General features: G+C 41.2%; 2 protein-coding genes across 2 annotated transcripts in view; one reads left to right on the plus strand and one right to left on the minus strand.

Annotated features, from left to right (window-relative positions):
• Positions 1 to 320: 320 nt before the first annotated feature.
• Positions 321 to 1,809, plus strand: UCN (urocortin). The gene is made up of 2 exons (XM_051976267.1): positions 321 to 828; positions 1,217 to 1,809. Exon 2 carries the CDS (start codon positions 1,243 to 1,245, stop codon positions 1,630 to 1,632), a length of 390 nt encoding a protein of 129 aa, XP_051832227.1. The 5' UTR covers positions 321 to 828; positions 1,217 to 1,242; the 3' UTR covers positions 1,633 to 1,809.
• A 495-nt stretch (positions 1,810 to 2,304) lies between these two features.
• Positions 2,305 to 24,576, minus strand: part of TRIM54 (tripartite motif containing 54) — a 34,031-nt gene continuing 11,759 nt past the window's right edge. Inside the window, exons 2-9 of the mRNA XM_051976262.1 lie at positions 8,734 to 8,906; positions 5,132 to 5,303; positions 4,701 to 4,796; positions 4,008 to 4,241; positions 3,842 to 3,864; positions 3,478 to 3,602; positions 2,841 to 2,936; positions 2,305 to 2,433 (exon numbers count right to left, since the gene is read on the minus strand). Of these exons, the coding sequence (XP_051832222.1) occupies positions 2,842 to 2,936; positions 3,478 to 3,602; positions 3,842 to 3,864; positions 4,008 to 4,241; positions 4,701 to 4,796; positions 5,132 to 5,303; positions 8,734 to 8,906 (918 nt within the window). The 3' untranslated portion in view covers positions 2,305 to 2,433; position 2,841. The remainder of the gene's footprint in view (positions 2,434 to 2,840; positions 2,937 to 3,477; positions 3,603 to 3,841; positions 3,865 to 4,007; positions 4,242 to 4,700; positions 4,797 to 5,131; positions 5,304 to 8,733; positions 8,907 to 24,576) is intronic.

Consider the following 24,576-nt stretch of genomic DNA (forward strand, 5'->3'; position numbering starts at 1 on the left):
ATTTCCTGGGGGCCAAGACTATCTGCTTTTAATTCCTCAATTAAAAGAGCCTGGACCTTTAGGCATCTAGAGAAGTACTAATGGTAGGGAGCCTTTGGGGAAAAGACAATCAGCTCAGTGGATTTGGTCCTTGTTGCCCATGAGGACAGCCTCTGGACCCAGTCTCTGGCTGCAGACCTGGAAGCGTGGGCTATCCGAGCTGTGTGCCAACTGTATTGTCCCCTTTCTCCTCTCTACAATTCAGATTCCTCTTCTGCTGAAACTGGTGGACAGGAAGCTGTAGTAAGAACCACGGACAGCTCCACAATCTTGCTGTTGGTTTGCTTTTAGGTTTCCCCTTCTCGGCAAGGAAACGTTTCCCTTATTATTAGAGGTTTTCCCCCGGGAGGGGGGCGCAGAAAGGGGAAGATGCTATTTACTTAATTGGAAACGGTGTGAGGTCTGCCTGGGTCCTTCGGTCCAAGCCTGAGTGCCCACGTCCGGACCCATCGCTCTGGACTCTAGGTTCCTTCCTCAGAGCTTACCCCTAGAGGTAGCTGGCGGTATTTCCATCCAGGGGGTCTTGTCCCCGGTGAGGAGGAGGGGGGCAGTCCACTCCTCGCCCCAGAGATGCGGTTCTGTCAGTTCATCTACAATCAGTGCATGTCCTTCGCTGACGTCAATCGGAGCTGCCCCGTCCCTATATAAATCTGGCAGCAGCCCCGGGACACTACCCGCCTTCCCCAGGCACTGGCAACCAGCCCCGTGCTCCCAGACTCCGGTTGGATTGGGACAGTGACCGAAGCTCTGCTACCCACCCCCCACAAGGCAACACCCTCGGAGAAACCAGTGAGTGGCTCGTTGGGAGCGCACCGCACCCCCGCTCGGCGCCTCCCGGACCAGCCCTTCCTTGCTTGCTCTCCCGGCTGCTTTGCTGGGTAGCCTAGTCCCCTTCCCGGGCGGGCTGGGAGGTGGGATGGTTCCGCCGCGGGACGTGTCCCAGACCTCATCTCCCATCGAAGAGAAAAGGGTGGCTGGGGTGCGCGCCTGGCTTCAGCGGCTTCGGGGCACGTGGCGGACGCGGTCGGGCAGGGCACGCGGTGCCCGAGCTTGCGATGGGGGGGAACATGCAGGGGTACAAGTGGCCAGGGGCCGGGGCAGCACTGGACCCGCCGCCCCCCAGCCCCCACACCAGCCAGCCTTCCGCGAGCCCTACCCTTGTGTGTGTGCCTCCCAGGGACCCGCGGCGGCGGCACCAACGCCATGAGACGGCCGGGGCGCACGGTTCTGTTGGCGGCACTGCTGCTGCTCTTGGTTCAGCTGCGCCTGAGCACCTGCAGCCGGAGGCCTCTAGAGGCGGTGCCCCCCCGGGACAAGAGTCTGGACCGGAGTTTGCGGTGGAGTCCCAGGAGTCAGGCCGGGGGAGCCCGTGCCCTCCTCCTACTGACCCAACGTTTCCCGCGTTTGGCCGCTGGGACAGGCGCCCTCTTCTCGCCCCTAAGCTATCGGTCCAAGCCCAAACGGGACGAATCTCCTGTTTCCATCGACCTGACCTTCCACCTGATGCGGACCCTGCTGGCACAGGCACGGTCGCAGAGCCAGAGGGAGCAAGCCAAGCAGAACCGGATCATCCTGGACTCGGTGGGCAAGTGAACCCGGGCTGGCCAACCCCGTTCTGCCCTCTGGGACCTAAGAGGCGGTGTTGTCTTGGGTCTTGGGACCGGTCTCGGAACCAGGCTTGGAAGCCCCCGGAATTGTGCGCGGCGCGGCCGGGTTCGGCTCCCTTCTGAGGACCATGCTTCTGTCTTCTAATAAAAGCGTTGAAGAGTCGGTGTCTCCCTCTTTGGGGCGGGGGCGGGGGCGGGGTGGGGGGACGGGACACCGGGCTGAGATCCTGGATCAAGCCACTCTGCAGAGCCAGACCCAAACCCTTTCTGTGGAACCCCATCCGACTAGCCTAGAGTGAGGGGAAGAGGGGACAGATCCTTCTCCGGACTCTCAGAAAACAGTTACAAATCCATTTCCCAATCCCAGACCCCGCTGAAAGCTGGCCCTCAGGGGGCTATCAGCCGGTCTACAAACTCGCCCGCTTGCTTCCCACGCCAAACCTGAGTAAACAGTGACCCGCCGCCCCCTCCCTTTGTCTCCAGCTAGGGTCTGACCTGGGTAGAGCTTCTTCCCTGGGGGACTGATAGACCCCAACTTAAAAAGAGACCGCGAGGGGGCGGGGCTACAGTGATCTTTGGGAATGGGGAAAAGAGAGCGCGCGATTAGGGATTGGGCACGGGGCCGTGAGGCTACGGGGACGGAAGCAGAGAATTCGGACCCCAGAAAGCAAACATCCTTTATTGAGCCTCAGGGCAGCTTGGAGACTCGTTCTCTCCCGTGTCTTCGGAGTTATTCTTATGTGCCTGCCGGAACCGCGGAGGTTTTCTTAAGGCGCTCGGCGCAGACCTGTTTCAAGGGAAAGGCTAGGTGGGCGGGCGCATCAAAGAGGTGCCGAGAGGACCCCCGAGGCTGCACCCAACTCCGCGTAGAGCAGAAGCTACTGAGCCTCCCCTCTGGTTCGGTGCTTGAACAGCATCTCCTACAACCAGCACTTTGGGAAAGGCCGGGAGAGGGAAAGGATAGAGAGGACATGATTCTTCAGAAACTCGGGGCTCTGGAATATAGGGGCCAAGAGAGGCACTTGCATCCCAGAGGGTTCGATACCTTAGCTTCCCCGGATACTTTAGCTCTATGGCTGCTAGAAAGCAGTCGAGAAGGGCCAATCCACCACCTGCTTTAGCTTTGACTCCCTATTATTTTCACTGAATCAGTCTTTGGAAAGGCATTTCCACAACCTATTAGGGCTCACTTACCCTAAGTAGAAGCCTCCAGTCTCTCTTCCTCAGCGCCGGCACTGCCATCTTCCCCTTCCAGCACCAACTCCTCTTCTTCTTCCTCCCCAGAACCCCCTGGGGCAAATATAAAAATTCTAATTACATAGGTTTGTACTCTATCATCTCGAATCCTCAGCTCTTTCATGTCCCTTTAATTAGTTCCAAACCCAACTGGACAACATCATTTAGAGGTCGCAGAACTATCTACCTATCTTATGCCTACCATCAGATAACCTGGGTTCAAATCCTATCGTTGAGACCTACTTCTTGTGCCACCTTGGACAATTCACTTCACCTTGCTGGGACTCAGTTTCCTTAGGTGTAAAACGAGGGAGGGGATTGGATTAGATGACCTTTAAGGTCCCTTCTGCTTCTAGAGTTATCATCTTATGATTCTGGTTCTATCTGTGTGACTTTAGATGAGTCACATCTCTGAGTTTCAATTTCCTAAAAGGAAAATAAGAGAGTGGGAGTAGATGACCTGAAAGGTCCCTTCTCTCTACATATCTATGATCATATCTCAGTAAATTACCTCCAATTCACCTTCCCCCTCCCCCTCCTCCCCTTCCTTTGGTTCAAGCACTTCAGCCTATTGGTTTCTCCCCAGATCTCTCACCAGTCTGGAAGTCGATTGTCCGAAGCATCTCAGCCACATGTTCCACACTCACTGAGAACTGTTCCATGCTTTCATAGCCTGGTTCTGGCCGACCAGCCAGCTCCACCTTTGCCATGTCCCCAACCCTACGACAGTGGGCTCAACTCAACCCTGAGATGCCCTTGAGGAGGTCTCCTTCATTGAGACTCCTAAGCCTACCCTGATCCCCCAGCCCAGGCCCCCAAATGGGCCCCCATCCCTTCCTGCTCGGGGCAGGACATCTCAGACACAGATCGTCACATACACATATATCCTCTCCCTCCCTCTTCCTCTTTACCAATCTCTGCACCCCAGTTAAGCGTGAAACCCAACACAGCAGACTCACTTTTTAATCAGCTCCTTGGCCTGCTACAGGGGGGAAAGGGAAAGCAAAAGTGAGGCTAACAGCTGGCTCCCTCAGCCACCTAGCCTAAGCATAATTTCAGGAGCATGTCCCACCCCGCTCCCTCTCCAGCAGTCACTAAGACCTTCTGCTCCTGTAGTTGCCCCACCTGGAGGTAGAGAGCCATCTGTGGCTCCTCCATGGACTGAATGGCAGATTCCACAAGCTTGCTTGAGGCCTCCAAATGGTCTCCATATTGACGAATGAGCCCTCGAATCCGCTGAAGCTTTTCCTCCTGCTCCCGGGCCAGGACCTGAAGCAGTTCTGCTTTCCTCTCTTCCAGCACTGCACACAGCGTCTCAAACCTCTGTCCCAGTAGCTGCTTCTGCCTGCGGCTATTGTCCTGAGGTTGGGGTGGAGATGTTGGAAGGGGGAGTCTTTCCGAGAGCCAAGGGTCTCAGGCATCCAGAAAAAGCCCAGAGGGTCTCCTGGAACCCACGCTGTGGGGCCCGCCCTGAGTCAGCTCCCACAGAGAGTCACAGAGCTGAGGGGTGTCACATACCCACATGTATTCATAGATGTTACCTCCCCCCACACAGGGTTGGTCCCATCTAATAGTCTAACCTCCAAGGCGGGGAGGGAGGGAAGGAGGAAGAGCTGGAGAGATCAAAGAGGGCCAGGAAAAGGCACAAAAAGCAGTTCTTCAACACACAAAGGAATTCCTAGTCCTGAGTCCCATGTCTTGTGTGGAAAGTTCAGAGAAACACTTTTCTCTGCCCATTTCCCCACCAGATTCCCCATTTACCATAGCAGCAGCCCCCCGCCCCTTCCACCACTCCCCCCGAAGAGGCCCCACACTTACTTCAATAGTCTGGCACACCTCTTCCATCTGAGTAATGACTGCTTGGACCCGGTCATTTCCAGCCACCAGCATGGCAATGCCGTCGCTCAGCTCACTCTGCCACGCAGGTCAGGAGTAAATTGATTCTATACCTACGTGTTCCCACTTCGAGGCACCCCCCCGCCCTTCAGACACATAGCCATGACGGTCAGCAACAGAAGCAGTGAAGGGATTCTTGCCTGGGGAGGGTATCCTTAGGAAACTACTTCAGAAAATATAACCCAGGGAAGCTGTTTTCAGAGTCTGTCAAAGGAGGGAGGTGGGTCTCGGACATTTTGAATCAAATCTGTAGGTTGTGGGAAGGTGGGTGGAGGAGGGATTCCATAGCTCGGAGTTTGGGTAAGACAGGGACCTCCAGACCACGTCTCTGTGCCCACACTGGAGGGTGTTACCTTCTGGCGTTTGTAGATGTTGGGCAGAGGGGCCACCTCGCAGTCCTTGTGAGCACCGAACACCTTGCAGAGGGAGCAGGTGGGCACCTCGCAGCTCAGGCAATAGATGTTAATCTTCTCCTCCTCGTGCTCTTCACACATCAGGTGCTGCTCTGCTTTAGAATGCAGAGGCCTGGCCAGTGGTAGCAGAGGGATCACAGGGGAGAACCGGGAGTTAACAAAGACAGGTTTGAACAGATGAGAAAGTGCAGCCAAAAAATGACTGCTGAAGCCAGCCAGCCAGAAGTAGGAGCTGGGCTCTATGTCTGGAACCTCTGTCTAATCTCCTAAACAATTCCAGGACGATGGCCCTCCCAGGGTCTGCCAAACAGATTGTGTAGGAGGAAAAGTTTAGGGACTGGATCTGGGATTTCGGTGATTTAGTCAACTCTCATATGAGGAAACTCCCTCTACCAGTACAGGTTAGAACTTCTGTAACAGCAAGTTTTCAAGAGCTCCGAGAGCATGATTTATCCAGGCTCACATAACCAGAAGACGTTCAGAAAGGGGCTTAAACCTAGGTGTTCCTTTTTTTATCTACTAGTTATGGGTAGAAAAAAGGGCTGAGATTGACACTTATTTTAAGGTCTGAGATCACCTCCTAAATCATTCAAGTTAGCTAGAAAGCAAATGGACACAAAAGTGTCTCTCTATCATACACACTTTTTCAGTGGATCCTCAAGTTCCCGGTTGTGTGCTCTCTTGAATAATGCACAAGTCACCCTCAACTTTGGGTGCCCCTTGTCCATGAATTCTGTTAATCTTCCCTTAGGGATCCACCCAAATCACTGGATTCTTTCCTCAAGTTTGTTTTTGTTATTTTCCCTGATTGCATTGCTTCCAATGGAGGAATATATATATATATATATATAATTTCTTGAGGCAATTGAGGTTAAATAACTTGCCCAGGATCCCACAATTAGGAGGTGTTAAGTGTCTGAGGCCAGATTTAAACTCAGGTCCTCCTGACTTCAGAGCTGGTGCTTTATTCACTGCACCACCTAGCTGCGCCCATATTTTCTTATCCTTCTCTTTCTTAGTACATGTCAGGCCCATCTTTTTTTCTAGCCTTTCATCTCTCTGACAATACCATTCTCTCACTTAGTTCTGGGATAGTAATGTGTTATGCTCCCCATACTTCTCTCCATTACTCTTTGAGTAACTCTCAAAATGAATTCTTCAGAGCTATGGTATTCTTCAAGTCATTACCAGGAATGATTGCCAGAAGAATATTGGGACTAAAAAATGGGTCCTTTTTAGGGAGAAACTTGGGAGTCATTAAAGGCACTGCCCAATTTCCCAAAGCATTCTAGTCTGCTCTCCTCTAGCTTGTTCATTTTTTGGTCCCAGCTCATTGTCTATGCGGTGTCCATACAAATATAGGTACTGAGGGGCCAGATCTATGGATTGTCCATCCAACCATCCATCAACTCAATAGACATTCTTCATCTACCTGATTGTTCAGAATATCACATGCGTTCTAACCTTAAGTGTTCCTCACGGTTCTAGGCCCTCTTTTTTTGTTCTTCTATACTTCTTCACTTGATAAGCTATCAGTTCCCCTGCATTTAAGTACCATCTCAATACTAATGACTCAAATCTGCCTGTCTTGCAACAATCTCTCTATAGTTCATTCATTTCAGTCTTGTCCAACTCTCTGTGACCCCATTTGGGATTTTCTTGGCAAACAGTTGTTTGCTATTTCCTTCTCCAGTTCATTTTTTGCAGATGAAGAACTAAGGCAAACAGGTTAAATAACTTGCCCAGAGATACACAGCTCATAAGAGTCTGAGGCTGGATTTGAACTTAGGTCTTCATCCTCTGTCCTTCTACCTGCCCTTCCCAATCTGTACAATAGACTCTGATCTCACATCTTCAACTGCCTTTCAGACATCTTGAATTAAATATCCATCAATCACCTTAAACTCCAAATCCGAACTTATTGTCTTTCCTTCCCTGCCTCCCTCCCTTATCTTCCATGTTATTGTAAAAGGCAACACGTAGGCTTGAAACCTAGGAGTCATGATGGATTCTCTACTCTCTCTCATTACCCACCATGTCTGAGCTGTCACAAATTTTGCTCTTGCAACATCTCTCCAATATGTTCCCTTCTCTCCCTTGACAATGCCATCATCCTAGTACAAGCCCTCAACACCTTAAACCCACATTATTGCAATAGCAGGCTACTGGGTAGCCTTCCTCAATTACTGAAGTGATTTTCCTAAAACTCAGGTCCATTCATGTCATCCCACTCCCCCCCTCAATAAACTCCAGCTATTTCCTGTTGCCTCTCAAATCAAATACAAAATGCTGTCTTTAACATTCAAAGTCCTTCATAACCTAGTCTTTTCCTAACCTTTCATTATTCTTACACATCATTCCCTGATTTACTCTTTAATACAGTGGCCACTAGACTATTCTATAAACAAGAACTCACATGTCTTGGCTCCGGGGATTTTCTCTGGCTTTCCCCCATACCTGAAATGCTCTCCCCATTTCCCTCTACTCTGATTACAAACCTCCTAGGCTTTCTTCAAGTCCTAATTGAAATCACACCTTCTAAAGGAAGCCTTCCCCTCAGAATTCCAATGCCTTCCTTCTATTAATTATTTCCTGTTTTCTCATCTATAGCTTGCTTTGTATATATTTGTTTGCATATTTTCTCCCCTATTATATTGTAATCTCCTTGAGAATAGGGACTGTCAGAGAGAAAAGGACCCATATGTGCAAAAATGTTTGTTGTAGTTTTTCCTTTTTTTGCAAAAAACTGGAAAATGAGTAAATGCCCAATCAATTGGGGGAATAGCTGAATATGTTATGGTATATGAAAGTAATGGAATATTATTATTCTATAAAAAATAATGAACAGGCTGATTTTAGAAAGACCTGGAAAGAATTACATGAATTAATGCTGAGCAAAACAAGCAGAACCAGGAAAAGATGTACACAGCAACAGCAAGATTGTGCAATGATCAACTATGATGGACTTGTTTTTTCTCAGCAATTCAGTGATCCGAGGGAACCCCAATAAACTTTGGAAAGAAAACGCCATCCAAATGCAGAGAAAGAATTATGGAGATTGAATGTAAATCAACACATGTGTATGTTCACTTTTTTTCCATTTTCTTCTGTTTTTTTTCTCTCATGGTTTTTCCCTTTTGTTTTGATTTTTTCCCCAACATTATTCATAAGGAAATATGTACAAAAAAAATTTAAGTTGTTTCTACATGTAACTAGGAAAAATAAAAATTTTAAGTAATTAAAAATAAATAAAAAATAAAAAAGATAATAGGTAATGTTTTTACCTCTTTTTGTATCCCCAGAATCTAGTACAGTGCCTGGCATGTAGTAGGTGCTTAATAAATATTTATTGAATGAATGAATGATGACATCTATATTTGTAGCTAACTTTTCATTAGTCCAGATTCTATGAAGTCCATACCAGCATTTATTTAACCATTGTATTTTTCCCAAAACCTAACACAAGTATCAGCAAACATCAGGTACTTTGTAAATGCTGAATATGAATCTACAGAACATTAAGGAAGAAAATTAGGACTCACCGTGAAGACTCCTGCTTGTAAATGTCAATGATGTTCTCCACCAGCAGATTGCGCTGCAGTCCATACACACCATGTCTGTCCAGGACAACCTCATGCCTACAGGATGGGCAGCGGAACCGTCCCCCTGAGGACACTGTGGTGGAACCCCGGGATTGCCACAGAGGATTTGAAGCCTGCAGGAGGAGGAAAGGAATTAAAAGCTCTGAGGACCAAAGACAGCATTGACACATCATCAGACCACAGTTAAACATGGAAGGATTTAGGGAACAGAGATAGTCAAAAAGTCAGGGCTAGGAGAGGCAATAAGGTAAAGAAGTTTTCCCCAAGCTATTCCTTTATTCCTTCAGCAATCATATACTAAGTGCCTACTGTGTACCAATCTGTGCTAAGTGCTAGAAAAATTGTAGACATTTAAGCCGTGGACCCTGTCTTCATAGAATTTATAACCAATCCATGAGTGATTGAACAGTTGTGAAAGATGGGAGTTATAAATATACCTCTGTTAGATAATAATGTGTGAAAAATAATTCATTTTTTAATTCTGTTCTAATTCTAATCAGTATTCTGTTCTATTCTGATTCTATTCTACTCTTATCTAATCTATTCTAATCAGTATTAATCAACTTGATATTTTATATAAATCATAGAGGGATAATTAGATAAGATAAATTGTTTTAGTTGACCTTCATGGACCTCAAACTTTAAAGTAGTGTTTACTATTTGCTTACCAAATTATGAGGCTCACTTGCACAACCACAAGAATGCTGACAAAGATATCGGATCCCAGTTTACTCAAATTCCATGTCCAAACCCAACACCAGTGGGATGCCTTGATTCTTTGGAAAGTTCCCCTAACTTATTTTTGTACCTCTGGACCACATTCTCTTGCCCAACATGAGTGGATGAACCACTTAGTCAGTGGAGATGCTCCATGCTTTTCCCAACCTGTGACATTCCCCACCTCCAGTCTCCCTGCCTCCCCTCCTCCCCCCAACCCTTTCCCCTCCCCACCTTCCTGGCTGATATGGCCTTTTGGGCCCTCAAAAGCAAGGTGTATCAACCAGTGAAATTCTGTATTTTACCATGTCTCTGTTATATTTGGATGTCAAGCCCTATAAAAAAAACAAATTCCTGGGGACCAGGAGCCTCTTAGACCATGAAGAGGGTCTGCATTCTATTTCCTTAGATGAGACCAAGGACATTTATATAAAGCCATTGGCTCAGAGTTCTGCCTCAGTGGTTTTTCATAGAGACTGGGCAATTATAATCCCCCCCACCCGAAATCACAAATTATATTCTCCACATAAAAATTAAAATTTATTCCCTTCTAAGGGACCTGTATGTGCCAAAATGTTTGTAGCAGCCCTATTTGTAGTGGCTAGAAACTGGAAAATGAATGGATGCCCATCAATTGGAGAATGGCTGGGTAAATTGTGGTATATGAATGTTATGGAATATTATTGTTCTGTAAGAAATGACCAGCAGGATGAATACAGAGAGGACTGGCGAGACTTACATGAACTGATGCTAAGTGAAATGAGCAGAACCAGGAGATCATTATACACTTCGACAACGATATTGTATGAGGACATATTTTGATGGAAGTGGATTTCTTTGACAAAGAGACCTAACTGAGTTTCAATTGATAAATGGCGGAGAGAAGCAGCTACACCCAAAGAAAGAACACTGGGAAACGAATGTGAACTATTTGCATTTTTGTTTTTCTTCCCGGGTTATTTATACCTTCTGAATCCAATTCTCCCTATGCAACAAGAGAACTGTTCGGTTCTGCAAACATATATTGCATCTAGGATATACTGCAACATATCCAACATATAAAGGACTGCTTGCCATCTTGGGGGGGGGGGTGGAGGGAGGGAGGGGAAAAAATTGGAACAGAAACGAGTGCAAAGGATAATGTTGTAAAAAAAAAAATTTACCCTGGCATAGATTCTGTCAATATAGAGTAATTATTAAATAAAAATTTAAAAAAAAAAAGAATTTATTCCCTTCTAATAGTCAATCTCCGGAAAGAAACCCAGGACAGGTAGATCACAGAGAATGTTCCTACTCTTTCCTCCTGCTAACAGGTGTCCTATTACCTCCATAGTGAGAGCATGTTCTTCCTTAGCTCTAATGAAGGAGCAGAGCAGTGATTTCCCTTTCGTTGTTCCCAGCTACAACTCAGGCTCACTCCGGGGGAGCAGGGAGTCACAGAGCTGACAGCAGGCTGAGGTAGAGAGCTGGGTCTGGCGTCTCTCTCTGATGGCTGCTGTTATCCGAGCTCTACAGCCTGAGGTGGTTCGATAAGCGTTCCTTCTCCCACCGGCCTGAGGCTAGAATAAGTACTGGGGGAACCTCTGCCCAAACTAAGGAGTTCCCCATCACTTTGATGAGAAGATTGTTGCCATTCATTTGTAGCTGACTATTTAACCCCCATCCCTCCTTGGGGTTTTCTTGGCCAAGATGCTGGAGGGATTTGCCATTTCCTTATGCAGCTCATTTTACAAATGAGGAAACTGAGGCAAACTAGGTCACGCGGCTAGTAAGTGTCTGAGGATGTCTTCCTGACTCCGGGGCCTGTGCTCTGTACACAGGGGCACCTGTTATTTGATGGGATCATAATGCTTATTTTATTCATCGCTCCACGTCTGGGAGGTTTGTAAAGGACACACTTCCCAGGAAGATCAGCTTGCACACTGGCACCTGGCTGAGAGGAACTCCTCTGATTGGCTCCCAGGGACTGCCTCCAGCATGACTGGCAGCTAAGAGTGGGTGGGAAGTAGAATTAGACTCTTTTTTGGAAGATCTGCCTCCTTTAAAAGGAACCGTCAGTTTCTCCATCCCTTACCCCTGGTACTTCCCGCAGAATAAATAGTGCTTTGTAATAGTTCCCCTACTCCCAGGAGCAACTTATAGTAGACATATCAAACCAATTTCCTTGTACAAGGCCTGAAAAGAGAGTTCAATTGTTCTTGAATCCTAACTTTGTGTATGGAAGGAGGGTTTTTAATTTCCTAGGTAGCCTTTCATGGTTCCCCACTTCCCCACCTCGCTAGTAACTTTCCTCTGAAATTTCAGTTACCACGTCTTCAATCTGGAAAATCCATGTAAAAATAATAGAGAAGTCTTTCTTTTTCTTTTATGGTGTTTATAGTATTTGGGTTAAGCATTTGGGCATAGGTTCTGTGTCATCTGCTGGCCTTCACGCGTGGTCCACACTTTCCTAAAAACTCCCCCAAAGTTCCCATTTAATTTCTTATGCCAATTTGTGATATATCAAAACTATGATGGGGAAAGTCACAATGTGGGAGGGAAAACTGTTCTTCATAAGCAGATAGCTAAAGAGACAGATAGCTTTATAGATCTATTTACATCTACTCAAAAGCTCTCTTCTCTAAGAAAGCAATGTACATTATGATTATATATTCATAATTATATGTCTTTCATATAATTATATAATTTTTATATTCTTGCTTGGTACATTTACCTTCTGGGAGGGAGTAAGTTTCAGTATCCATTTGTGGACATCCCTGAGCCCTTTGTATTTTATTTATTTGGGGGATTATTGTTGTTGTTGGATCTGTATATGAATAAACACATATATATGCATTAAAATGTATATCATTTGTATATTGTCTTTCCCATTAAATTATGAGCTCCTTAAGAGCAGGGACTAGGTTTTTGCCTTTTTTGTATCCCTAGAGTTTAGCAGAGTATCTAGCATACATAGTAAGCACTTAATAAATACTTGTTGACTGATAACCATCATCCTATAAACTAGCCTTTGAGCTAGAGAAAGGCTAGATTTTCTACCTTTGGAGCTGCCTCACAGATCAGCCCACTTCTGAAGTTCATGCGTTTGACTTGTAGCGTACTGCCAAGAGCTCTCTCCCACAATGTTCTTTCTGGACAAGGAAGAGGATCACCCTGCGTTTGGAAGACTGGTGTCATGTTGTTGTAGGCAGAGGTAAAGAAGATCTGGACCTTGCTAATCCTCCCTGCTGTTATCTATCTGTAATGAGATGCTCAATCTGGGCAGGTCCCACATGAAGGCTAGTTCTTTTGTTCCTTGTATTTTCCTTCTGAGAGGGATCATCTTTCAGTATCTGTTCATGAACATCTATGGGTCCTTTGTATCCTTTTTATGGGGTTAGGGGTGGGAGATAAACAAGCAATAAAGGCTGTCACATACCCAATGCCCAGATTATACCTTTAGTATTTTTGCAGGAGCTGAAAACCCTGTTGCCCACATTTGGGGAAACTAAGAAGTGAGCTATATTTTGAATATTTCCCTGCAGTATAACTTCCAAGCAGAAAAACACTGATCTTCTGAGGGTCCGCCTCCAGGACTGGACTTGGTCTGTGTGAGCCCAGAATTTTGGGGAGCCAGGGTCACAAATAAATATACATTATTTAATCTGAGATTCTCAACAACCCTAGAAAATAAAATAGCTGACTTAATTATTTTTTTTATCTTTTTTTTAAATTTTTATTTAATAATTACTTTATATTGACAGAATCCATGCCAGGGTAATTTTTTTTTTACAACATTATCCCTTGCACTTGTTTCTGTTCCGATTTTTCCCCTCCCTCCCTCCCCTAGATGGCAAGCAGTTTTATATATGTTAGATATGTTGCAGTATATCCTAGATACAATATATGTTTGCAGAACCGAACAGTTCTCTTGTTGCACAGGGAGAATTGGATTCAGAAGGTAAAAATAACCCAGGAAGAAAAACAAAAATGCAGATAGTTCACATTCGTTTCCCAGTGTTCTTTCTTTGGGTGTAGCTGCTTCTGTCCGTCATTTATCAATTGAAACTCAGGTCTCTGTCAAAGAAATCCACTTCCATCAAAATATGTCCTCATACAATATCGTTGTCGAAGTGTATAATGATCTCCTGGTTCTGCTCATTTCACTTAGCATCAGTTCATGTAAGTCTCGCCTGACTTAATTATTATCAATACTTTACATGAACAGAAATGAGAGTAAGAGAAGTTTAAATAATTTGCCCAATGTCACAAATGTCCATGTATTGTGGGATAGTACACAGCAGAAGCAAAAGTTTAAACGTTCTGACTGCAAAAACAGCATTCTGGCCTCTCTGCCAGGAAGCCAATAATAGTAATAAGAGACAGACCTACAGAAAGAACATGTACTAGTGAACTTAGTAGTTCTGAGAAATAAATTCAGGAAACAGAAAGGGCATCAAAAGTTCTGAGAATATGCAATATAGGGAAATAGGAAGAAGAATACAGAAGCCTATGGAGAAAGATCAAACAAACATTTGTGTATACCTATCAAAGATGTATTGGCTACTGTCATGCTACACAAATAACTTGCTGGACATGTTTTAAAGTAAACCTGTTGATTTTTAAAAGTTTCTCTTACTCTAGCTTGAGGGATGTAGTTGATGCTAGGTTAGGAAGAGTAGCAGTACTCTGGTAGGAAAAGGGTCATTCATAAGATATTTGCTTTAAATTCAATACCTCAAAAGCAGAGAGAAAATTAATTCCAGAAACTGGCTCTAGAGGGAGGCTCTTAGAAAAGACATTTACTTTGGAAAGGGAAAACCCACACTTTGTTGTTCTTCGGTCTTTTCATAACATTCATGACCCCATTTGGAATTTTCTTGGCAAAGAGACTGGAGTGTTTTGCCATTTCCTTCTCCAGCTCATTTCACAAATGAGGAAACTGAGGCAAACAGGGTTAAGTGATTTGCCCGGGGTCACAGAGCTAGGGAGTATCTAAGGTCAGATTTGAACTCATGAAGATGAGTCTGCTCTGTTCACTGTGATCACACGGGAAATGGTATTTGTATCAGATAATTTATTTCTCTGAATCACACAATCTCAGAGTTATAAGGAATCTTAGGTAGCTTGTAGCCCAAGCGATACCGTTTATTCTTCCATATCATGATGACTGATAGCTCATCCAATCTCTTCATGAAGACCTTTAACAAAGGGAACTCATTACCTCCAGAGACAAACTATTCCACTTTTGGAAAGCTTTCATTATTAAGAAGTTTTCTGTTACATCTTCTTGAAAATTGCCTTTGAAACCTCCATGCCATAGTCCTAGCTCTGTCCTCTGAGGCCAAATAAACAGGATTAACCTCTGCAAGAGACTACAAACTTAATGTGAGTCATCAGGGCGATATGGCAGCCAGGAAACTGATGCAATCTCAGACTGCATTAAAAGAGGTGTAGTTTCCAGAACTGGGGAGGCAGCCATCCCTCTCTGTTCTGCCCTCTGCCGGGCCACACCTGGAGGGCCGTGTCCAGTTTCAGGAGCCGCGGTTTAGAAAGGACGTGGATCAGTTAGACAGTATTCAAGGGAGGTGATCAGAAAGGTGGAAGACCTCACGCTTAAGCCAGCTGAGAATTAGCTAAAGAAGCTAAAAAAGGATAGCCTGAAGAAGAAAAGACTCACAGGGGTCATTACAGTTACCTACAAGTTTTTGAAGGATTGTCATGGAGCACATGTTCTATTTGGAGCCAGAGAACAGTAGGTTAAAACATTGCTTTCTAGCCAGTTATCTCCTTGGAAGTAAGTGCCTGACTGCTCTTGACTTACCCTTGAGGTAAACCCTAGAATAGATTCATTCCCTGAAATGTCCCTTGCCTTCTGGGTTAGATTCTGGAATGATACAGGGATTCAGAAACATCGTCCATGAACTCTCCTTCCGAGTCCTAGGGACAACACTGTCCCAGCTGTTACCATTTCTGGGGACTGGGGAGGTCCACGCTAAGGTAACTGAACTGGGTTCAGAAAGCTGTGAATAAGGACATATAAGTCCCAAAAGCCCAAGGTAGATGCTCCAATTCTTTTGGAGGAAGGAGAATGCCTGTGCACAATACACTATTGTTTCCAAGATATAGTTCTGCTGCGTTTTGGTTTATACTGAAGGAATTGAGGGTGTTAGAACAGCAACTGGGTTAATTGTGGGAATTGAGTGAAACACACTGACTTCATCTTGTGACTCAATTCTGGAGCTAGCTTAGTTTCTATTTAATGATGGGTCTAGTCCAATTTCTGTCTTGTGAGAAAAGTTTATTCAATAGTAGGAGTTGGGAGAAAACCTTTTTTGCATTATTTGAACCCAGCCCTGCATGGTTGGGAAATTAGACCACCTACCTCTCAGCTTAGAGATCCTTAACCAAGCACATAGGTTATGCTGATCAGAAACCCATCCAGAGCCAAAGATTGATTAAAGGAGTTTTTTTTTTTCCACAGTTGTACATCTCAAGCAACCTACAAGTCTTATCTGAAAACTGGCCCCATATTGATTTATCAGTTATTTTCATGTTCCTTCATTTATTTATAGTCACTTGTGGTAAGTGGGAGATCTCTTTTTCTGAATTCAGGAAATTGTACTTGTTAACTCTGCCTCACAACTTGGAAAGTCCCTAATCTTTCTTCCCATTAGAAATCAGATTACCTGGTGTTGCCTTGTTTCCTTTTAATAAATGTATTTTATTTTATTATTTTTAATGCACAAAAGTTTGTCTTCCCTGTATTTGGAGTCTAGGTCTAAGCTGAGAAGGTCTGGTCCTGATTTTTGTTAAGCAATTGTCATACATCACTTAATAAATTGATAAACTTGTGGCAGCCCTCTTTGTAGTAGCCAGAAACTGGAAAATGAGTGGGTGCCCATCAATTGGAGAATGGCTGAGTAAACTGCGGTATATGAATGTTATGGAATATTATTGTTTGGTAAGAAATGACCAGCAGGATGAATACAGAGAGGACTGGCGAGCCCTACATTAACTGATGCTAAGTGAAATGAGCAGAACCAGAAAATCATTATATACTTCAACAACAATACTATATGATGATCAATTCTGATGGAGCTGGCCATCTTCAGCAATGAGACGAACTAAATCAGTTCCAGTGGAGCAGTTATGAATTGAACCAGCTACATCCAGTGAAAGAACTCTGGGAGATGACTAAGAACCATTACATAGAATTCCCAATCCCTCTATTTTTGTCCGCCTGCATTTTTGATTTCCTTCACAGGCTAATTGTACACTATTTCAGAGTCTGATTCTTTATGTACAGCAAAATAACTGTTTGGACATGTATACTAATATTGTATTTAATTTATACTTTAACATATTTAACATGTATTGGTTGACCTGCCATCTGGGGGAGGGGATGGGGGGGAAGGAGGGAAAAAATTGGAACACAAGGTTTGGCAATTTCAATGCTGTAAAATTACCCATTCGTATATCTTGTAAATAAAAAGCTATAATAAAAATAAATAAATAAATTGCTAAACTTGAAAGATTGAACCTTTGTTTTTCTCAGTCATTTCATCTTTCATCCACCAAAATAACCTGAACAGAGAAGATGGGGGAAAGAGAAGGGAAGGGAGGAAATGAGATTGGTCTGTTGGCTCTTTTATAGGTTGGCACAGAGAGTCGTTCCTTCAACCAGATTTGGCTTTCCTAAGTGCCACTCACCCAATCATCTATAATAGAGACTAATTGCCTCCACCCACAAGCCCACCTCAAAACCCCCCAGTAAGAATCAAATTAAAATGTAATTTGGAAATATTTAACATTAACAAATAATGTTGTTGTTATTCAGTCCAACTCTTTATGACCCCATGAACTTGTCCAAGGGATTTTCTTGGCAAAGATGTGTGAGTGGTTCACCATCTTTTTTCTCCACAATGTCCCCATTTTACAGCTGACCTAAGGAAAATTATGGTTAAGTGATTTGCCCAAGCTCACATAACTAGTAAGTGTATGATGCCAGATTTTAAATCAGGTCTTCCTGATTCCAAGCCCAGTGCTCTATCCACTGTTCCACCTAGCTGCCCCATAAAAATATAATAAAAATATAAAAAATAAAAATAAAATAATATAAAAAGTATAAAAACAAATAATGTTAATTCATGTTTTTTTAAGTCAACATAAAACATCTTTGAGTTTGAGATCAAACATACACATGGTTTAGGGTATTTGGGTGTTGAGTAGTAGATATTGAACCTGCTTTTCAAATGTGTCTAGCATGATAGAAGCATCAGTGATACTATCACAACTGAAACCCTTGACAAAAATTCCCACCCATAGCTTTACCTTTACCTCAGTTACCTCAGTCTTAGCAGTTTCTGGATAGATCAAATTCAAACTGGGTAAAAACTGAATTCTAAAGTCAGGAGGGATGTTGAGAGAACATGGAAAAAATAATTTTTTATATTAATATATATTAATATATACTATTAAGGTTACATATAAGGTTAAATAATAATAATAATTTGAAAGGACCAGATAGCATCAAGAATAGTAAAAAAAAAAAAAATCAATGTTTTATTAAGAAAAGCAAACAGAAATAAAATTTCTCTGACAGGAACACATATATTAGTGTCCTGGAGAAAATTATTTGGGAAAAATCAGTCAATCATGGAAAGAGAGCAACTGCCTTGTTACTAATATTTGGAATGACAAACATATTTTCTTAACTGTTCAGCATATTTATATTAAATACTCTATATGTTGGACCAGCCTTTGATATGTTACTTAGTACTAAATCTACACCTCATTTATTGATCTAACTTTTCATTCCTTTGGTGTTAAAATATAATCATAGATTTAGATTAGGAAGCTACTTCAAAGGTCATGCAGTCCAACATCATCATTTTACAGATGAGGAAACCTGAGGCCAATAGAAGGGAGGCATCTTCCCCATGGTCACACAGGCAGAAAGTGGCAGAACAAGAATTTGAACTTGGCTCCTATGATTTCCAATTCACTGTTATTTCTGTTGGAGCATCCATTAGTCTAGTAGTTCTAAGTTATTAGGATAGAGACTACCTTCATTAAGTTTCAAATAGTAGTGGAGTTCTATTTGTCTAACCAAAGTTTAGGATGCAAAAAAAAAAAAGGAGTGGAAAAAAGGAGAGAAACATTAAGAACATCTTAACATAAAGAGTATATACAAAATCTTTTCTCTGGAAAGTAAGATTAATTGGGGTAATATCAAATCCTTGAAAGAGATACTGAACAATAAAACAGAGGCACTCTGTTGGCCTAATTTACTAATTTGCCCTGGTTTGACCAATGTCTATAGAAAGGGAAGTCCTTTGGAACACAATTATCATATAGGGAATCCACGTGTAATGTTGGGCAATGTTTAGCCTCTTTGGGACTTAGTTTTCTCATTTATAAATGGTATGAGTTTGGACTAAATGATCAGTACTATTCTCTTCCAGCTCTTAGTTTATGATCCCATCATCTCTACTTTTCCATTCCTATCAAGAGTGCTCTTCACTTTCCATTTTAGGGCAGAACGCAGCAATCTCATATCTAATTACCCTGTCATCAACTTTTCCCCAGAAAATAGTCTGTTCAGCTTCCAATGGAAAAAAAAAATCTATTGCCTTCCACCATCACTCACAAATTTTTCTTAATTGTTCTTTCCTTTTAGGTGAACAGATTGGTGAATCCTTGGTCCTTAGGCCAAGCTAAAGAAGCATATGGCAAAATGGAGATACAGTGCTATATTTGGTATTGGACCTGAATCACTTATTAGTTGTGTGACTATAGTCAATTTATTTATCTTGCTTAACTTCCAATAGGCATAATAACAGCAGCACTTATTTTGTAAGGAGCAAAGAGATAAGTAAGCACTTTGCAAATCTTAAAACATTAAATAAATGGTACTAAATGCTATAGCTACACACACACACACACACACACACACACACACACAGATACATGCTTAATAAAGTGTTTCTTTAAGGAACAGACTGGTTTCAGAAAAGCCTAGAGAGACTTACATGAAATGATGCTGTGTGATATGAGTAGAACCAAGAGAACATTTGTACACAGCAACAAGAAGATGTGAGGATTAACTGTGATGGACTTGAATCTTTTCAACAATGCAGTGATTCAAATCAATTCCAATATCCTTGGAATGGAAAATACCATATGTATCCAAAGAGAGAACCATGGAGATTGAATGTAGATGAAAACAGTATTTTCACTTTTTGTTGTTATTGTTGTTTTTTCTTTCTGGTGGTTTTTTTCCCTTTTGATCTGATTTCTCTTGTACAACATGACAAATATGGACATATGTTTAAAAGAATTGCACATATTTAATCTATATCAGATTACTTGCTGTCTTGAGGAGGGGAGGGTAGAGGAGGGAGGGAAAAAATTTGAAACAAAATTTTTTTAAATGAATATTGTAAACTATACATGTATTTGGAAAAATAAAATACTATTAAAAATAAAGTATTTCTTGCAATTTTTTTGGAAAATGTGGAGAAATATGAATATGATGATAGTATGATTAGTTGAATTTGGATCTGGTTAAATGATTCCATTTTAGTGGTCATTAAAGATGGTCATGAATGATTCCAAATCAACTTGAAAAGAAGTCTTCAATAGGGAGCCCAAAGTACTTACACCAGTGCTTTTTAACATTTTTATCAGTTACGTGGACAAAAACATAAATAACAACTTTATCAAATTTTCAGATGACATATAGCAGGGAGTAAAGAGAAATAACTAATATAATGGATATCAGGATCAAAAAAGATGATGAAAACAATCTAGAAAATTGAACTTGTGACATTAAGTTTAATGATAAGAAATATAAATACTTGAATGTAGGCTTGGTAAATAGATTTGGAAGTATAATAGAGAAGAAATATAGTAGATAGCAGTTTGTCTGAAAAAGATTTCAAGGTGTAATTGGATTGCAAATTTTGTGAATCAATAGTGGTAGTCATAAATGTGAATGTGATCTTGAATCATGTTAAAAGAGGCAAAATGTCAAAGAATAAGAAAGCAATAATCCCTCTGTACTTTGCCTTACTCCAGACCACATTTGGAGAACCATGTTTACTTTAAGTATGACATTAATAAACTAGAGAATTTTCTGAGAAAGTCAACCAGAATGAAGGAATTTTGAATCGCAGAGCCAAGATAGAAGTATAGTTAAGTTCCACCCCCCTCCAAACTGACCCAGAAAACACATTAGATTGAGTTCTGCTTAGAAGCCCATGGTTATCACTCTGAACTGGCATAGTTTTCTATTGGCTAACAGTAGCTGAGTTCAGCAGCAGTCTAATAAAATTAAATATAGGATAAGTCCACAAATATGTTGCTCAGACCCAAACCCAAATCAGGAACTTGCAAAGCTCAGACTAGAAAAGCAGAGAAGTTTGCCCTAAATCAGATGATTCTGGGACACTGGAAGCTTTCAGGTCCCTAGCTTGCACTGACTTTGAGATCCTGAAATAATATAACACTGAATGCCCCCAAGGAAACTAATCTCTAAGTTATTAAGAACCTAGAGGACACAAGGTCAGTTTAAGCTTTTCTTTCAGAAGAGTATAGATTATAACTCTAATATAAAATCTAAAGTCAGGAAGTAGACTGGAAGAATGATCAGGGGCAAAAAAAAAATGAATTACATCATAAATAGTTATTATGGTAAAAAGGATATCATCAATAGTTATTGTGATTAAACAAAAAGAAAAAGAATCATTTCAAAACATCTGCAAGGGAAGATTCATTGTAAAAAGCAGCTCATATAAAAATTCAACTAAAATTTTTGGAAGAGACAAAGCAAGAGGTTTTCCTTTGTAAGGGTTTAAAATATTGTTATAACTTAAATGAGAATGCTTAAAAATAAACTGGAAAAGAAATGAAAGTCATGGAAAAAAAAAGTTGAAAAGGGACTTACTTAACAGGTTGGAACGAAAGTTACAAAACCTTATCAGTAATATTTTTGAAAAATTAGAATCAATCAAATGGAAGAGAACAATTCTGTGAGATGACAACAAATATTAAAACAAACTCAAAAGACTGAAAAAAATGAGAAGGTTATGTAAGGTGTCTCATAACAAAAACAACTCACCTAGAAAATGAATTAAGGAGAGATAATTTTTTTGAAACATAATTTCTTCAATTTATTTTTCTTGTTTTCCTCCAATATAATAGGGAGATTTGTTTGTATGATTTCATGTTTATAATTGATATCATATTTTAATAGCTTTTTATTTACAAGTTATATGTATAGGTAATTTTACAGCATTGACAATTGCCAAACCTTTTGTTCCAATTTTTCCCCTCCTTCCCCCCACCCCCTCCCCTAGATGGCAGGATGACCAGTAGATGTTAAATATATTAAAGTATAAATTAGATACACAATAAGTATACATATCATATTGTTTTTTAAAAAACAATAGTTTCTATTTTCAAAATATATGCAGATAGCTTTTATTAAAAGCTTTTTATTTTCAAAACATATGCATAGATAATTTTCAACATTTACCCTTGCAAAATCTTGTGTTCCAAATTTTTTCCCTCTTCCCTCACCCTTCCCCTAGATAACAAGCAATCCAATATATGTTAAACATGTACAATTTTTCTATACATATTTCCACAGCCATCACAAGAAAAATCAGATCAAAGAGGAAAAAAAGGAAAAAGAAAACAAAATGTGAGCAAACAACAATAAAAAAGTGAAAATACTATGTTGTGATCCACACTCAGTCCCCACAGTCCTCTCTCTGGACGCAGATGGCTTTCTTTATCACAAGACCATTGGAACTGGCCTGAATCACGTTCCTCAGAACTGATCATTGTATAATCTTGATGTTGTGTACAATGTTCTCTTGGTTCTGCTCACTTCACTTAGCATCAGTTCAGATAAGTCTCTCCAGCCCTCTTTGAAATCATCCTGCAGATCATTTCTTATAGAACAATAATATTCCATAACATTCATATACCACAATTTATTCAGCCATTCTTTAACTGATGGGCATTCACTCAGTTTCTAGTTTTTTGCCATTACAAAAAGGGCTGCCACAAACATTTTTGCACATGTGGGTCCCTTTCTATCTTTTAAGATCTCTTTAGGATCTAGACCCAGTAGGAACACTGCTGGATCAAAGGGTATGCACTGTTTAATAACTTTTTGAACATAGTTCCAAATTGCTCTCCAGAATGGTTGGATGTGTTCACAATTCCACCAACAATGTATTAGTGTCCCAGTTTAAGGAGAAATAATTTAAAAACCTTTTAGTCATCTAAAAAAAAAAAGACTCTTGACATCATATTTCAAGAAAGCATAAAAGAAAACATCTCATACCTCTTAGAACCTGGGGTCAAAATGGATATTTTAAGTTGTCTCCTAAAAGAAACCCTAAAATGAAAACTCTCAAGAACATAATAGTCTAAAGCCAGAGCTTCCAAATTAAAGGAAAAAAATACTAAAAACAGCCAGAAAGAAACAATTCAAGTACTAAAAAGTCATTGAATTCATCACAAAAGATTTAGTAGCTACCATTTGAAAGGAACAGAGAGCTTGGAATAAGATATTCTAGAAGACAAAGGATATAGGCTTATAATCAAGAATAACTTAGAAAAACAGTAAAATTCTACAGGGGGGGAATAGACTTTTATTAAGAAGAGGACTTGCAAGTGTTCTTGATGAAAAAATGACAATTGTATAGAAATTTGAAGTGAAAATATATGAGTCAAGAGAAATACAAGAAGGTAAACATGAATAAGCAATCATAATGGACTTTAAACAAAGATAAACTGTTTACATTATAATATGAAATAATACAAATGTTCTCTCTGAATCATCATCAGAGGTCAGAAAGAATATCTAACTAGAGAGCCTGGAAGTAGTTCTGCTATGTAATACTTATGTAAATAATCTCACATAATCAGGTTACACAAAAAGCATAAACAAGAAGGAAATGGAAAGGGAGAGTGGATCACCCTTGAACTTCACTCTCTTCTGAACTCGTCAAAGAAGATTATACACACATAAACACACACACACACACACACACACACACATTGTTGGGTACAGAAACACAGAGAGTTGGGTATCAAAAAAAACCCAGAGAAACAGGAGGGAAAGAGAATGGGGGAGGAAAATAAGTAGGGTGACAGATTAATAGTGGAAGTAAGCCCAAGCAAAATAAACTCTAAAAATGTACAAAGATATTTATAGTAGTTTTTTTTGCAATGTCAAAAAATTGGAAACTAAATTGTACTCATCAAATCATCAATGGTAGAATAAATTAAGTTATACAGATATGATGGAATACTATTATGCTATAAGAAATGATGGGCAGGGAGGAAGAAATGATGAAGATGGCTTCAGACAAACCTGGAAAGATTCATATAAAATGAAACAAAGTGAAATGAGCAGATTCAGGAGAATAAGCTATACAATGACAGCAATATTGTAAAGCCAGAACATCTTGAAAGACTTGGAAGAGTAATGACCAATCATAATTCCAGAGAACCCATGTCATAAAATGACCCATCTCCTGATAAAGTGGTGAAGGACTCAGAGTATAGAATAATGCATTATTTTTTTTACATAGTCAATATGGCAATTTGTTTTTCCTTGACAAGATATGTTTGCAATGGAATTCTCTCCCGCCTCCTTTATTTCTCAATTAAGGAGGGGATGGGAAGGAGGCAAGACAATTTCTTATTGAAAAAAATTATTCTAAAAAAATCCCTCTAACCCATACTATGTAAGAATCAGTTGAAAGAAATGGAGAAGATAAGGCTTGAAGAAAACAGTATAATTGTATTTAAAAACAAAAACAAAAACAAAACCCTGAAAGACTGTCACATACAAGAAGCATATAAACTTATTCTGTTTGGTCCCAGAGGGAACAGTGGGAAGAAGTTAGAAAAAAAGACAAATTTAGCCTTCATATAATTTAAAACTTTCTAAAAATTAGAGCTTTCCAAAGTAGATTGGGTTGAGTTGGGGGTGGAGGGAAGGGAAAGGAGGGGGAGGTAATGGGCTTATTTACCAAGGAAGATCTTCAAAGTCTAAATGAT

This window comes from Antechinus flavipes, chromosome 2, assembly GCF_016432865.1.
Source record: "Antechinus flavipes isolate AdamAnt ecotype Samford, QLD, Australia chromosome 2, AdamAnt_v2, whole genome shotgun sequence".
Classification (NCBI taxonomy): Eukaryota; Metazoa; Chordata; class Mammalia; order Dasyuromorphia; family Dasyuridae; genus Antechinus; species Antechinus flavipes.

Coding starts and splice junctions, on each gene's coding strand:
- UCN (XM_051976267.1), top strand. CDS start 1,243: ATGAGACGGCCGGGGCGCACGGTTCTGTTGGCGGCACTGCTGCTGCTC.